This window comes from Marmota marmota, unplaced genomic scaffold (assembly GCF_001458135.2).
Source record: "Marmota marmota marmota unplaced genomic scaffold, marMar, whole genome shotgun sequence".
In the NCBI taxonomy this organism is placed as follows: domain Eukaryota; kingdom Metazoa; phylum Chordata; class Mammalia; order Rodentia; family Sciuridae; genus Marmota; species Marmota marmota.
In genome coordinates, this window is record NW_025999990.1 from 24,587,346 (window position 1) to 24,603,116 (window position 15,771).

The 15,771-nt window shown below is 32.7% G+C and overlaps 1 protein-coding gene across 1 annotated transcript in view; it reads right to left on the reverse strand.

The window, feature by feature from the left end:
* The window catches only part of Pik3c3 (phosphatidylinositol 3-kinase catalytic subunit type 3), a 116,024-nt gene that overhangs the window by 13,080 nt on the left and 87,173 nt on the right, over nt 1-15,771 (reverse strand). Inside the window, 2 exon segments of the mRNA XM_015482419.2 lie at nt 5,487-5,577; nt 13,411-13,579. Of these exon segments, the coding sequence (XP_015337905.1) occupies nt 5,487-5,577; nt 13,411-13,579 (260 nt within the window).

A 15,771-nucleotide genomic window follows, 5' to 3' on the forward strand; every position in this document is an offset into this window, starting at 1 on the left:
AGTGAAAGATCTATATAATGAAAATTTTAGAACCCTAAAGAAAAAAGTCAAAGAAGATCTTAGAAGATAGAAAGATCTATCTTGCTCTTGGATAGGCAGAATTAATATTATCAAAATGACCATATTTCCAAAAGCACTATACAGATTTAATGCAATTCTGATCAAAATCCCAATGAAATTCCTCATAGAAATAGAAAAAGCAATCATGAAATTCATCTGGAAAAATAAGAGACCCAGAATAACTAAAGCAATCCTTACCGAGAAGAGTGAAGCAGGTGGCATCACAATACCACAAACTATACTATAGCGCCATATTAACAAAAATAGCACGGTATTGGCACCCAAACAGACTGGTAGACCAATAGTACAGAATAGAGGACACAGAGACTAACCCACAAAATTACAATTATCTTATATTAGACAATGGAGCCGAAAACATGCATTGAAGAAAAGGTAGCTTCTTCAACAAATGATGCTGGGAAAACTGGGAATCCATATGCAACAAAATGAATTTAATCCCCTGTCTCTCACCATGCACAAAACTCAACTCAAAATGGATCAAGGATTTAGGAATAAAACCAGAGACCCTGTGTCTAATAGAAGAAAAAGTAGGCCCTAATCTCCATCATATGAGATTAGGCCCCAACTTCCTTAATAAGACTCCTTTGGCACAAGAATTAAAATTAACTTACACTCTTTTGGCACCTACATTCTTAGGTGTGCAATGCTATTCTGAAACAAAACCCTCAGCACAAGACTAAGCTATATACACCTGCATAAGAAACACAGTGTTATAACTAATCTTTACCCATACATAACTCAAAATACAACATTTAAAAGACTAAACATTAACATAGAAAAAAAAGATCTTTGTTTAAAATAATTTAGTGTTTAGCATCTCTAAAATAACAACTTTCATTAAAATAAGAAAAGCAGAGTCATGAAATTCTTCTTATTCAAAAAATTAGAATTAGAAAGCTTTTCCTGAACCAATTTAAAATAATTTAATCACAAAGTGATTACAACAAAGGAACAAATCTGATTCATTAGGATGAAAGGAAAAGTTTCAATGTAAACATTTTCTTGCTGAATTCATTTATTAACTGAGCATCATTAAAATTAAACAAAAATCCTTTACTTGAATAAAAACAAGAATTTAAAAGAGTAGTTTTTTCAAAAACAATAAAAACTGAAGTACCATCCAACTACTGCTAAAAGAGAATGCTGAAATTGTTTGAAGTAAAACATGACAAATTACTATAAAGGAAAAAGAAAAACACCACCACAAAAAATCCCAAACACTTACATTGCCAAAATTCCATCAGAATAAGCACTATGATTTGTATACTTGTTAATCTTATAGGCATCAAAGGTGATTTAATTTTACAGGTCATTTGAAATAGATCCTCAGCTGTTTTGTAGCTGCTTATATTTAAATCCTTTGTTTTAAAGTTTAGTAAGACATAAATTTAGAGAAACATACATTTAATTCTTCAAAACAAAATAGTTACCTAAAATTACTCTGAATAACCTTGTTACCATAATTTATTTTTTTTTAATTATTAAAAATTTAATTATTAAAAATTTTTTTTTATTAAAAAGCACTGGCAGTTCAGCAATCATGTTTATATGCTTATTCACTGCACTCGGTCTTCTATTTATTGTTTTGTTTATTTTCCTAAAGAGTCGTATAAAAAAGCAGACATCTAAAACTCCTTGAAGGTACTGTTTTCCTTCAGTTACCCTAACCCTAGTAAGCAAAGTTAATAATTGGTAGAGAATACAAATTTTTTTAAGTATCAAATGTTCTAAGGTTCCTTCATCCCAGTGTTATAGAAGTTTAAAAGAAGTCTTACCTCTAGACCACAGGATTATAAAATATCTCTGAATTTTCTCCAAAGAGTTCATATCTTCTCCTGGCTACCAAATCTAAAATCTCCAATGTCAATTCCAACTCAAAATTCATCCTTTTTAGTTTCCCTATAACATTGACCTTTACCTAATAGTATTTACTTACTGATTTCTTGTCTGTTTCATTAACTAGAAGATAAGCTCCCTGAAGTCAGGGACATTTTTATCATATATTTTTTTCTATGACAAACACACTATGACAGTGCTTCACAGACAATAGAGAGCAAAAAAATACTAGAGTAAATGAATAAAGTACAGAATACATTCATAGGAAAATGATGCCCAAAGTATGAAAGAATGATTACCCTTATTAAAAAATGTGAATGGGCACAACTTAATACTGAGTATAGCATTTTCATTCATTAATAAAATATGATCTAATGTAAATAGGTAAAAGATTAACATTTGTTATAAATGACTGATGAGTAATGGGCATTTGTTACATAAACATCTCTATTTTTGCATGACAAATATTTCATATGAATACTTGCTAATATTTGTAGGAATCATAAACATTATATTTACACACTATACTAATAAGATTGATTTGCTCATTGCTGAAAATTATTCTATCCACTAAGCTTTAGTTACACTAACAACACAATACTTTGTTTTTAACAGTATGTATTATTTTTATTAGATACCTTTGCTATAAATGATTAGCTTTAAAGAATTAAAATAATTTTTTAAGTAAGCTTCTTACAGAACTAAGCACTGCATGACACACTAAAGTATAATAACCACTCAATTAACACTTTTGACTTATAACTTTATGTGTAAAATTTTGATCCTGTAGGGGGAGAAAAGATTTCTCACCCATCACGAGTTTCATGGCCATGATGTCTACATAAAAAAACATATTAGCTCGGTGTGGTGGCATAGGCCTATAATCCCAGTTATGGTGGAGGCTGAGGCAGCCTGGGAAACTTTGCAAGACCCTGTCTCAAAAATAAAAAAACTCTGGGAATATAGCTCAGTGGTAAATTGCCCTTGGGTTAAACTACCAGTGAACCCCCACACCCGCCCTAAAATATTAACAAAGTAATATAAATTTATTTATAATATGTAATATAATGCTTTATGCAACACAGGAGCCTGCAGAATATGAAGATACTAAGAAACAGAAAAAACTGTATATATCTTATCTTAAATATGATAAAAAATGGAATCGTTGTATAGAAATATGATTAGACAAACAAAAAAAGGTATGATCAAATGGAAACAAAATGAAGGAAGCTGAATCTCTGTTCAGGTTTTTCTTGGCATCATTGTGTGACATTTCTTTTTCACAGGTTTGGAATAGGCCCACTCTGAAATGGTGGTCTTATGAACTATTTTTGGCCAGAGAATTCTTTTACTACCTGCTTTAGCACAGAGTGGTAGGAGGTCAGAGAAAGACTTTCCTGTTTCTGCTATTTTTTGAAATGCCATATTTTGTTATTAAATCTCATCAAATCCATCTCACATTTTTGGACAGCCATATTTTCAAAAAAAATAAATAATTCTAATTAACAAAAATGTCACATAACCTGTTTCCAAAAAGTTGAAAAAAATTGATACTATATTAAGTTATGGAGACAAAAAAGTATCATTGTCATGTTGTTATGATCACTCAAATAATATGAATAATCTACTTCTTTGAAGACAAACACTATTTTGTTTCTCTAGCTGGCTTTGATTTGAGGCCACTGTGAAAATTTTCCAATTAGTAACACTATGAAATAGTGTTAGTAAAAATCATAATCATCAAAGTATAAAAATCTATTTCTTGAAAAATATCAACCAATATTAAACATAAATTTTAGCCAATCCCAATTTTTCAATATTATATTACTTAAATTCCAAGTTCACGTTGAAACTGATGACTTCACATTATTGATAAAACATCAGAAAATGAAAAAAAAAATTTATAATACTCTTTTAAGAAACAATATGCCCAAATGCTTTTTTTAAATAAAGATTTACTTAACTGAAACCATAATAAACAACTAGAGAACTCTAGGCTAAAATAAAAATGACTAAATATGATGCTTTTGTTCTTTGCTTTTATCATGAAATGAATTGCTTTATGTTTTAAAACACAATATTATAAAGATAGCTGGTAACAACAGGGAACTCTCGGGACTTCCTAAAATAGAGATGGATCTAATAAGAAGCAGAAGAAAACTGCTTAACTAGCCAAACAAACTGCCTCACTCAATTTGACAAATACTGCTAGAACTTTCATAAATGACTTTTGAACATTCTGTAGTCAAGGAAAAGTGAACATATGACAGACATCAGATAAATGGATTTAAAATAAACAGCAAAAAGATCCTGAATATAATAGACTGAAACAACAAAAAAAAAGCAACATTTGAAATAGAAGAGTCATTGATTACAGCTAAAGAAATTTTCATCAACCAATTGTATTTCCTGATAGATGAGCTTTAGTCAATAAAAAGAAATACAATGATTAAAAAATAGGACATGCCCAAAAGTAGTGTGGTAAATAATCTATTTTTTGCTGAAGAAAAAACTAATTTTTATTGAATAGTGCTGGCTGAAAAAAATGAATAAATGGGAAAAGTCAATGTGCTATTGAGAAGAAAAAAGAAAAAGAATTTTGATAAAAGTATACTTTTCCAAAATGGTTAAATAATAAAATATTTATATTAAAATTCCTCATTGTTTGCTAATTATGTATAAAATTAGGAAAGATTACTCTCATTTGGTTCAGTCAGAGGTACCTAATATTGTTCAAAGTCAGATATATTAGAAATTAGAGCATTAAGGTGCTCTTTATAATTTTACGAATACCAGATCAATTCCACCTCTGAGAGTGCCAACACTCATCTTATGTTACCTTTGGATAAATAGTATGCTTTATTTATTGCTTTCCTTTCAATGCTTTAGATAATGAGAAATTAATTCAGATAAGAACCTTCAAATCCACTGCCTTTCCTCCCATCTCTTGCTAGAATTCAAGATAAAATACCTGTGGAAAACTGACTACATGATGGTTTTCCTTTGATGTCCTTTCTCTTTTTTTATATAATTTTAAAATTGGTTTTAATTAGCTATACTTGACAGTAGAATGCAATATGATACATCATACATAAATACTGTTCTCTTTTCAGGTTGAGTTAAAGAAGTCTCTACCCCTCTGACACAGTAACAAAACAAATAAACAAAAACATAATCCAAGGTATGGATGGAAAGGAAAAAAAGTGGCTGTTTTCTCCTATATGATATTACAGTCTCTGCATTTTTCTCTTGGGAGTGCCATTAGTCTTATTTTAAATGTTAAAGGAACAAAGAGCAAGCAAGGCTTGTAGTAATAAACTCTCTCTCTAGATATGGTATCCTCTTTGGGCAGGAACAAGGCAGGGAGCAGAACAAACTGGATTCAGACAACTTGAGAGACTAGTACATTCTAAAATTTGAAAAAAAATCATACAAAAGGTCTCTTAGTTTATATTATTTAATAATTCACAGGCTGAGACAATATGGGGAAGTGAGTTGCTAAAACCCTAAACTTTTTTTATATATGAAAAGTAAACTAAACATGGTACCTGAGGATGTACAAAAATTACCTTTTTCACAGTTTTATCTGGTTCAAGAGCAATATCTGGAATGTTTGCATCAACCATCAAAGAAAACAAGTTCAAAATCAGATTTGAATACCTAAAGGAGACCAACAAAAAGAGAAAAACACAGCGATGAATTAGAATCTGGCATTTCTTTACCATACTAAGAACATTTCTGTAAGTAGTGGTATTCGGATCTTTATAATGATTAATACTACTTCAGACTTTTCATTATCTGTCTCTTGAAAACAATCTTATCTTTGGGTGTTCATACAGTACCATGTCTAGGTCACTATAAAGTAGAATTTTAGAGTAACTGTCTAATAATGACATTCTTTTCATTGTTAATGAAGTACATTCTTTTTAGACAGGATCTGAGAGGCATGCTCATCCTATTTAATTAGTACTTTATAATACTGAAGATCTGTTTTTGTTAGATGATAACTATTGGCTCTCCTAAGATTACCTCATTGTATCATGGCAAAATGAATGAGAGGGAAATAATTTCATTCCATGAGTCACACATGAGTATCCAGGGATATAAACCATAATTTTGGGAACTACAGTGATTGGTTTGAATATAAGTAGTTAGTTTGAATATAAGTAGTTAGTTTGAATATAAGTAGTTAGTAGTGGTTTGAACATAAGTGGTTAGTAGTCTACTGCTTTGAAACTGGTCAAAATATCTAATATTTTTGAATATGCTTGCCTCTAACAAAAACTAAGACTTTACTAATTCTCAAACTCTTCCTTTTCCCTTGAACAAGGAGAAAGGAGGCTACTTATTCCAAATGCACATGTGGAGCCTTAGAGAAGTCTCAGTCTGCTCTAGACACACCCTGGATCCTGCTCTACAACACTCTCTCCTGGAGCATTTATGTCCTAGGTGGGCCCTTCTTATTAGCTTGCGTGTGATAAAAAGGAATTCAAGTTTGAAAGTGAGGATAGACATGAGCACAAGAAGTTTTGGTTTTAAGCAATGAAGTTTTTAGCAGTTATTTTCAGAGGAAGCATCAATACAAGTGCCTTACTTTGTCTTCTCTAGGGGACAGAGGTCGGAGTCTCAGTATGTAGTATCTTTTTTTTTAATATTTAATTTTTAGTTGTAGTTGGACACAATACCTTTATTTTTAGTGGTGCTGAGGATCAAACCCAGGGCTTCACACATGCTAGGCAAGTGCTCTACCGCTGAGCTACAACCCCAGGCCTCAGTATGCAATATCTTTATCCTAGTCACCTACCTCTCTATAATAAAAAATGCACAAGCTGTTACAACTGTTTAATACTTGAACTTGAATACAATATGGCTATCTATGTATGTTTTTTTTAAATTACCTATTTTATCATTATTTCTGAATTTTATATTGCCTATGAAAATCAAGAGGGACTAAAATGAAAACTTCTAACTTGATGTAGTTTTGTAATCAAATTGGTCCTAATCCACTTATACTTTTAAAAAGTTATAATAAAAACTAAACAGCTTTAAACTACCTTTAAGTTACTGATTTCCTGTGGGAACTGATAAAAGCATACTGCAGATATCCCATTTCTACTCACACAATTTTATTCATTTACCCAACAAATACAATATATATTATTTTAGGCACTAGGGATATAGTAGTGTACTGAATAAACAAGATTCTCACATTCATGAAATTTAAACTGTGGAGGAGGGTGGAATCTCACATGATAAATTGATAAAGATACTTTTGTGTCTGTTTTATAGGTAAAATGATTTTTAAAAGGAAAACCACCCAGGGAAATGGGTCAGAAATTGACAGGGTTGGGGAGAAGGAGCATCCTAAAGAACTATGTTTTACTCCAAATGCACTGAGAAGCAATTGAGTTTGAAAAGTAGGTGATGTACTCTGATATGCATTTTAAAAAAATCTCACCCTGGCCATCTTGTGGGGAGTATGAATGGAGGTAGGGAAAGGTAACACAAACTTCCAGGTGAAAAAGACACAACATACAGGCTACTGGGCTATATTTTGGGGATATAGTAGACCATACTACTGCTTAGTTCAACGGAGGTAGGGTGAGAAGACAGAGGAACAGAATGTTGCCAAGGAGTTAGCTTAAGTAACTGAGAGTTACTCATCAAAACAGGAAAGTCTGAATGGAGGAAAAATAGGATTTTAGGTAAGAAATCAAGAATTTCATTTTATACACACTGAGTTTAAGATGTCCACAAGTCTTAGGACAAAGGTCAAGATAGGCTGCCAGATAAACATCAAGGGGTTACCAGGGCTGATTGTATTAGCTGGAAGCCAACAGCAGGGGATTCATGCTTAAAATTCATTGGACTGGATTAAAATGGGTAAAGAAAGACTTCAGTGGAAAGAAAAGATCTAACACTAAACCCTCTATAAAGTCAATAAAACTTCTATACAGTTCAATATGCAGAATGTAAGGCAAAAGGAGGAATAAATCAGTGAAGAAACAGGACTGTGCAGTAGGCAAAACAAAAACAGAGAAGTGGGTTACAACAAATCAAAGGAAGGTTTTCAGGAACAAGGAGGTCAATTGTGTCAAAAGTTGCTAGGAAACAAAAATGGCTACTGTATTTGGTATAACTAACAATTCACTTTGATAAAAGTATTATTAGCAGAATAGAAATGAAAGCCTTATGCAGAAGGCGGAAGAAATAAAAGGGGCTACAAAGGAGGTTAGCAGAGAGAGAATGCAGGTTTGCTATGAAGGAGCATGAAGAAAGACAGCAAAGTCATGTTCAGCAATAATCCTGGCCTCTCCCACTCAATGCCAGTGGCACTAATCCAGCTGTGACTACTAAAAATGTCTCCAGACATTATCAAAATGTGCCCTCCAGGGTAAAGGGAGTTCAAAATAGCCCCAAACTGACAACCAGTGATTTAAAACCCAGTGGTGAGAACATGATTATTGTTGGGATTTTCTTCAGTGGCATAGAATTGTCCCTCTGGACACATGACCAGAGCTGGGATTTTGGCAGATGAAGAAACAGCACTAGATAAAATTGCCAGATGGGATTTAGAGGGAAGGACAGTAAGAGTGACTGTATTCTTAGGCAATAAAATTTAGGGGGAAAGGGAAACAAAAAGACAACATGAGGTAGATTATACAGTGGTGGTAGACTAATGAGACAACATTATCAGTGAAGTAGAAGAACTACAGAAAGCAAGGCTCATCTAATAATATGCTGAGAAATAGGGAACAGTGGCACCTGTCTGCAGTCCCAGCTATTCAAGTGGCTAAGGGGGAGAGAATGGCTTGAGCCGAAGAATTTAATGCCAGTCTGGGCAACATAGTGACACCCTGTCTTAGAAAAAGAATAAAAAGGATTAAAAAAAAAACTATAAAGAAACAAAGTTTTGCTTAGAGTATGAAATTAGGGATTAAGATTTTAGAGAAAAAAATTTTCTAATATTGATTAACGAGAGTGGCCAAGGCAGACTCTATAAATGAGAAAGACAAGCCCCAAAAGACTAGCCCTATGTGGATGCTGAAGCCACAGCAGGAGTCATGAAGATGACAATGAAAGTTTTCACACAATGACAGTGCTGCAGAGGTAGGCAGATGGACACAGTAGATGTATCTGACAGTGTCATCTTTAATAAAAGATTCTGTCAATGCTTTTCAAATGAAGAAATGGGTTGAAAATATTAACAGGGAGCAAAAGGGGCACCAAGCCCTTCTCTTAAGAAAATAAAGATCCATTTGAGAGGGCCGCAATGGAGGTGGTAGTAGAGTACAGCTAGCCATTTCATACTATGCTATTTAAAAAAAAGAAGAAGAAGATGCTCTCTCAACTAACCCTTGATTATTCATGCTCTGCTTTGTTATTTTATAGTTTCTTCCCATCTTTTCATGGGGAAATCCTTAGGAATCTACCATACACAGGAAGGAAATATAAGAATCAATTTTTAAAGTGATATATCAGAAGTTCTCAAACCTGGCTGCCCAGTAGATTCACCTTAGGGTTTTTTAAACATATTAAGGCCTGATCCTCATCCCAGGTCAATTAATTCTGAGGAGGACCTGAACTGTTCTCTCGTCAATACCCCAGAACGACAAGTAATTTAATGAACAGTGAAGACCTATGTTAAAACACGTGACTTTAGCATAATGTGTGTTTCTTTTATGGCTGTTGTCATTAACTTGCATTTTCTACTTAAGAAAGAATATCTAAAATAAAAAGTATGGGGGCTGGGGCTCAGTGGTAGAGGGCTTGCCTAGCTTATGCGAGCGCTGGGTTCGATCCTCAACACCACATAAAAATAAATAAATAAAATAAAGGTATCATGTCCAACTAAAAAATATTTAAAAAAAATAAAATAAAAAGTATGTATTTAAGTAGGACAGTCATTTAATCTTCTATTCAGCAAAATATGATTAAGGAATACAAGAAATCATAAAAATCAGTATTCAAAGACAAAAGATTAAAGTTAAAATATGATAGGGTAGGAAATTATGCAAAATTGAGTCTAGACATAGACTAAGGTTATAAAAGGAATAGGTCTGCTATAGTGTTCAAGGAAAACATACCCTATTTCTTATCTATTTTATATCAATCATTATGCTACCCACTAGTTAAATACAGATGGCTTAAATTTTTCAGGAAAAATCTTTAGTGTCAAAAAGTACATTTAATTACATCATGTAAAGATCATTCACTACATCTGAGGTCCAACTCTCCTATAACTAATCATTTTGCATGGGACAAACATTAGCTGAATTATGTAAAAATATTTAATAAGTATACTACTCCAAGAAGTAGAAACACTATAGTTAATGGAGAAATGTGGGGAGACCAACAAATTCACTGATGTGCGATGATTCATCAAACATTCTTTGAGACAATATAAGAGTCTTACTTGATATAGTTAAGTGAATTCCTAATTTCTTCATTGGATGTTTTTACCCCTTTTGAGGTAAAAATGCAAAGCCATCTTTAGTGTCTATCGTGCTATTTGCATAAACATGGGTTAGGAAGAAAAGCTATATTCTCCTTGAACACATAAGATTTAAAAATGTTTCAGCATTAGAATTGTTGCCATGAGAATTCAAAACTAGTGCAATATGTACTAATTTATAAGAGATGGTAAAATATTCTGTTGAATGAAAATCATCACACCATTAAATGTGTTCTCTCCTCTACACAACTGTAAACATTCATAGACTTAGTTCAAAAGGCATCCCAACAAACTTTTGACCATCTGGTTAAATTCTTATATTCCAAAGGCTTTTTTAAAAAATATTTTTTTAGTTGTATATAGACACAACACCTATATTTTTTATTTATTTATTTTCACATGGTGCTGAGGATTGAACCCAGTGCCTCTCACATGCTAGGCAAGTGCTCTATCAATGAACTACAACCCCAAACCCCCAAAGGCTTTTTATGAAGAGAAAAAAAAAAATACATAAAGTTAATAAAAATTTTAGTAAGAAAAAAAAGTAAAGTCATGTTTGTTAAATTCAGGACATGTCTGATGATTAGTTAAAAATGACAGTATCTGCCAGGCATGGTGGCGCAGACCTATAATCCCAGTAGCTTGGGAGGCTGAGGCAGGAGGATCGTGAGTTCAAAGGCACCCTCAGAAAAGTGAGGCACTAAGCAACTCAGTGAGACCCTGTCTCTAAATAAAAACTACAAAATAGGTCTAGTGCCCCTGAGTTCAATCCCTGGTAAAACCCCCAACCCCCAACCCCCACCTCTGGCAAAATGACAGGATCACTTGACTCTAATGGTATTTCCAACCCAACTATATAATTTTCTTAGTCCAACAAGGTTTTTAAATAAATAAACCATACTCTAAAAAATAAGTATTAGCCAGGTAGATGGGGCACATCTACCTAACTTATAGTTACTTAGGAGGCTGAGGGAGGATGATCCAAGTTCAAGGCCAGGCAACTTAGCAAGACACTGTCTTAAAATTTAAAAAAAAAAAAAAAAAAAAAAAAAAAAGACCCAGGATATAACTCAGGAGTAGAACATTTGCTTGGCATGTGAGAGACCCAGAGTTAAATCACCGGTACTGGTGGAGGGTGGGGCAACGTTTATCAAAATATTAGAGTCTACCTGATCTTAAATGACAGGAAAATTTTAAAAAGAAAAGAACAATTCTCATGAAAATCTAGCACAAGATTATTAATATTAATCTCTTTGTGATTTTTCTTTGAATTTAAGAAAGTTAACTTCATCTCCAGATTAATAACTTGCTTCTGTTTTCTCATTCTACTGAATTGTTACTAATCCATTATCAATGACAGTTTATAAAGCACATTGTTTTCCTTCTGCTTTCAGTAAGATAGAACACCTTTGACACTCTCTAGCTATCATTCCAGAACATCCTGTCTGCCTCTTCACTGAAATCACCATGGTTCCATCTAGTTTTCTACAGGCTTTGACTATTTTAAATTACAAACCCCAGATATTTAAGTGGAACTTTCTTCTCTCTGAAAGTGTTATTGCATCACCAAGCAGATCAAAAGAACACTAATCATCTCATTATTTTTTTAGCATTGCTGGAGAGTAAAACTCAGTTATTCTGCCACCCAAAGTATAAATAAACCAGCCATTTGTAAAATGCATGGTGTAAAGTTTGTGACACATGAAAGAGTTTATAAAGTAAGTGCATTTAGTCTTTGCAAAAAGTGAAACCTGATTAACATAGTACTGCTATTCTTCTGAGACTAGCAGCATCAAAATCACTCAGGAACTTGACCTCAAAGCAAAGATTTTGGGGGTTTTCTTAAAATACTGAGAATTTTCATTCAAGAAACATACACTGACTGCCTATGTTTCAAGTCCAACACGAGTAACTGAGATTACAAAGAAAAACAAACAAAAACAAAACTGTAACAGAAGCCACTTGCACAAGCAACTCTCTTCCTAATGATTAAATTTTCACCTGGAGAGTATGTGGTCATGTCTCCCACACTGGAATTTTCTGTTGGACTAAAAAAATTCATTTTTCCACAGTTAGGTTAAAATACCTCAGGAGTCAAACAATCCTGTCATTTTTAACTAATCATAAGAACCATGTCCTGAATTTAATAAACATGACATTTTTTCCCTGATGATTCATTATTCAGTCTTATGCAAATCAGAATCAAGAAAGCAGAGCGTGACACTGAAGAAAAAAGAAGGGATAGAGAAAAAAAATCAACATTTTTATAGCAGAATGAGTGATGAGGCATTAAAGAAAAAGGAAATCATATATAACATTCATGCTTCAATCAATAAACAAAATTCTAAATGTTCCTGAAGAGCATTCAGAATTCAAATTGATAAAGGTGGTAAAGATCCAAATTGACTGAACTAATATCACTCTAAATAAGTTAAAGTCTTCATTCTTCAGACTCAAGCATGATGACTGAAACAATCCAGGATTGCCTTCAAGGAGATCTGAAAGGTATGAAGTCTCTAACGTTCTTTCTATCCTAGTACTGTCAAAATTGGCAAAGCATGTTCAGTAAGATGAGGTCATGCCCCTGACCTTGAAAGCTCCCTGTTTTCCTACACTTGCATAATGCCAACTTCCTAGTTGGCCAAATTTGGTAATGTGATAATTAGTGGGAAAGCAAGAAATTGTATATCTTTCCCCTTTGATATCAGATTTTATCAAAATAGATGTCAAAATATAAATTAAGAAATACTGGGGGCTGGGATTATAGCACAGTGGTAACACACATGCAGCTCACTGGTAAAGCACTTGCCTAGCTCATGTGAGGCACTGGGTTTGATCCTCAGCACCACATAAAAATAAATAAATAAGTAAACAAACAAAATAAAGTTATCATGTCCATCCACAACTAAACAAATACTTTAAAAAATACTGTTTCCAGTCATTTGAAAAAGAAAGTGATGCTAATGATGCATTTGAATAACTTGTTCATGTGATCTATAATAATACTAAAATTCTCTGTATCAAGCAAATCCACTTACCTTCTAAGGTGGAGAAAAGCTGTGTAACACTGTTTCCGGAACTCTTGGTACTGCTCACTCTGTGTGCCCCCCATTCCTTCTACCATTTCTTTATTCAGTTTCATTGGAGGAGGAAGAGGCTTTGGATCTCGACCCAAAATATAACCAAAGTCTATGTGGAATAGTTTACCTGGATGTAAATAAAAAACTTTATTTGTTTCCAGAATTACTTTTAAAACCCGGAAGATATGCCATACAATTGGTATAAACAGAGTCTCTTAATTAAAAGAACAAAAAAAAAAGTACCTCCAGATTTGAGAGCATCCTTCAGAGTAAATTTTAGTCCATTTTAATTCACATTTGTTCTGATAAAATTAAACTCAAAATCATTCCACAGTAATTTAATTCAAAATTTAAATCCTACTTTTCCAGAATGTCTTTTATTCTGGTATTTATTATGTCGAAGTCTGGACAACATTTTAAAGTATCAGCAAAGATAAGAATCTAGGGAGCAAATTTCCTATGACAATAAGTTAAAATGAACTGCTCTTAATGTGTGGAAGACCATTTCTTTTATTTGAGTATTCTTGAGATGAATTTTTTCTTTATGACCTCTCAAAAAAAGAAAAAAAAAATCCCCCAATTTCAAATTATATGTGACTGTATGACCAATGTGATTCTACAATATGTATACTCAGAAAAATGAGAAATTGTATCCCATCTATATATGATATATCAAAGTATATAAGTGCATTCTACTGTCATGTATAACTAATTAAAACAAATTAAGAAAAAAAAGAAAAAAGTATACAAATAAAAAAAACTTAAAAAAAAACAAATTTCAAATTACATTGTTAGCTTCCTTTTCAACTAATTTTTTTTTTTCAGAACCATTTTCAACTAATCTGTGTCACTAATTAGCTTCAGACTAGGAAACCAAACACAGCATTCATGTATGCCAAGCACTAAACACAGCTGTAGTTCCCGTTAAGAAAAAACCTACAGTAGTCATTAAATTCATACAGCAGGCATGCAAGAACATGGTAATTCACTTTGGAGGATGATTCACCACAGAATTCATAAAACATCTTGTAATTTACAAGTAGATATAAAGTATGGACACATTTTAACACAAAAAGTAACCTCATGGATCATATATTTAAGCTTTTCCAAGGCAGAGATTTAGGACTTCGGTGTGTTTAGTGCATTGCTGAGTGCCCAGCCTCAGAAGTTTCTGGCACATGATAGGCATTCATTAAATTAATTCACTTTAAAAGCTAACCAAAAAATTTCTCTAGCACAACCTACTTCTTTCTGTCTTGTAATATATTACAACCTGTTTCATGTGGGAACTTAACTCTCCATTTTTATTTAAGGAACTTGAATATTTCTCCCCTCAAGGGTACCAGCCAATAACTTTCCTTGTTCAATTGCATTTACTAAATTTCTGAACAATTTTCCATCTTGCAAAATACTTTTACAAATTGATTCTATCACTAAGATGTTAGTGATACCTTTCTCCCTACGAATTTGCCTGAGTTATCATTACTGTCATTAGGTGACTGTGAAACACATAAGAAAATGATAGGCATAGAACTGCCTCTGGTTATAAGGCAATGAAGTCCCAGGTCAATAGGGATGCACTAGCAGGTACTTGAAATCAGAACTGCAGGTGCCCTACTGTACAAAAGACATTTTTATATCTCAACTGATTAAGTGGCTTGACAAAGTTGCCTAACCTTTCTAAATCTTACTTTCTAAACTGCGAAACAGAATCATATTGCTAACTATCTCATAAAGTAGAATTGAAAGGAAAAACAACTAATAGCACAGTACAGGGAGCACAATAAACATCTAATGTTAGTTTCTATTATTATTATTTATTCCAACAGAACTTTTTCAAAATTAAATCAAGCCATTTACTACCTCATGACTAGGTCTTTAATAAAAGTGGCTTACAAATATTTATATTATAAACCTCAAATACTACCTAAAAATTAAAAGTCAGTACTTTTTCCAAAAATAAATATTAAAACAACCACTTTTAAAGCATTTGAATACTCTAAATTGATATTTATATGTTCATTGTATCTGATGATCACAACTGCCAGAAACTAGTAAAATCAAATATTAAAGGGATAAAAACTTCACATTCACGGCAACTCCATTAGGCATTTTTTTTCACAAGAAAAACATAAATAATAAATTACGCTGTACGTTTTATATAACTTTGAAAGTTGAGTAGTTACAAAAATCTATTAGGTAATTATGACATTAACTTTAAGTAAAATTCTATATAAGATAGTAGCACTATTCTCAAATAAAAGAAACTATGTTGCAACTTCTCTGGAATTTTATAAAAGTTGTGCCAAGTTTGGGACA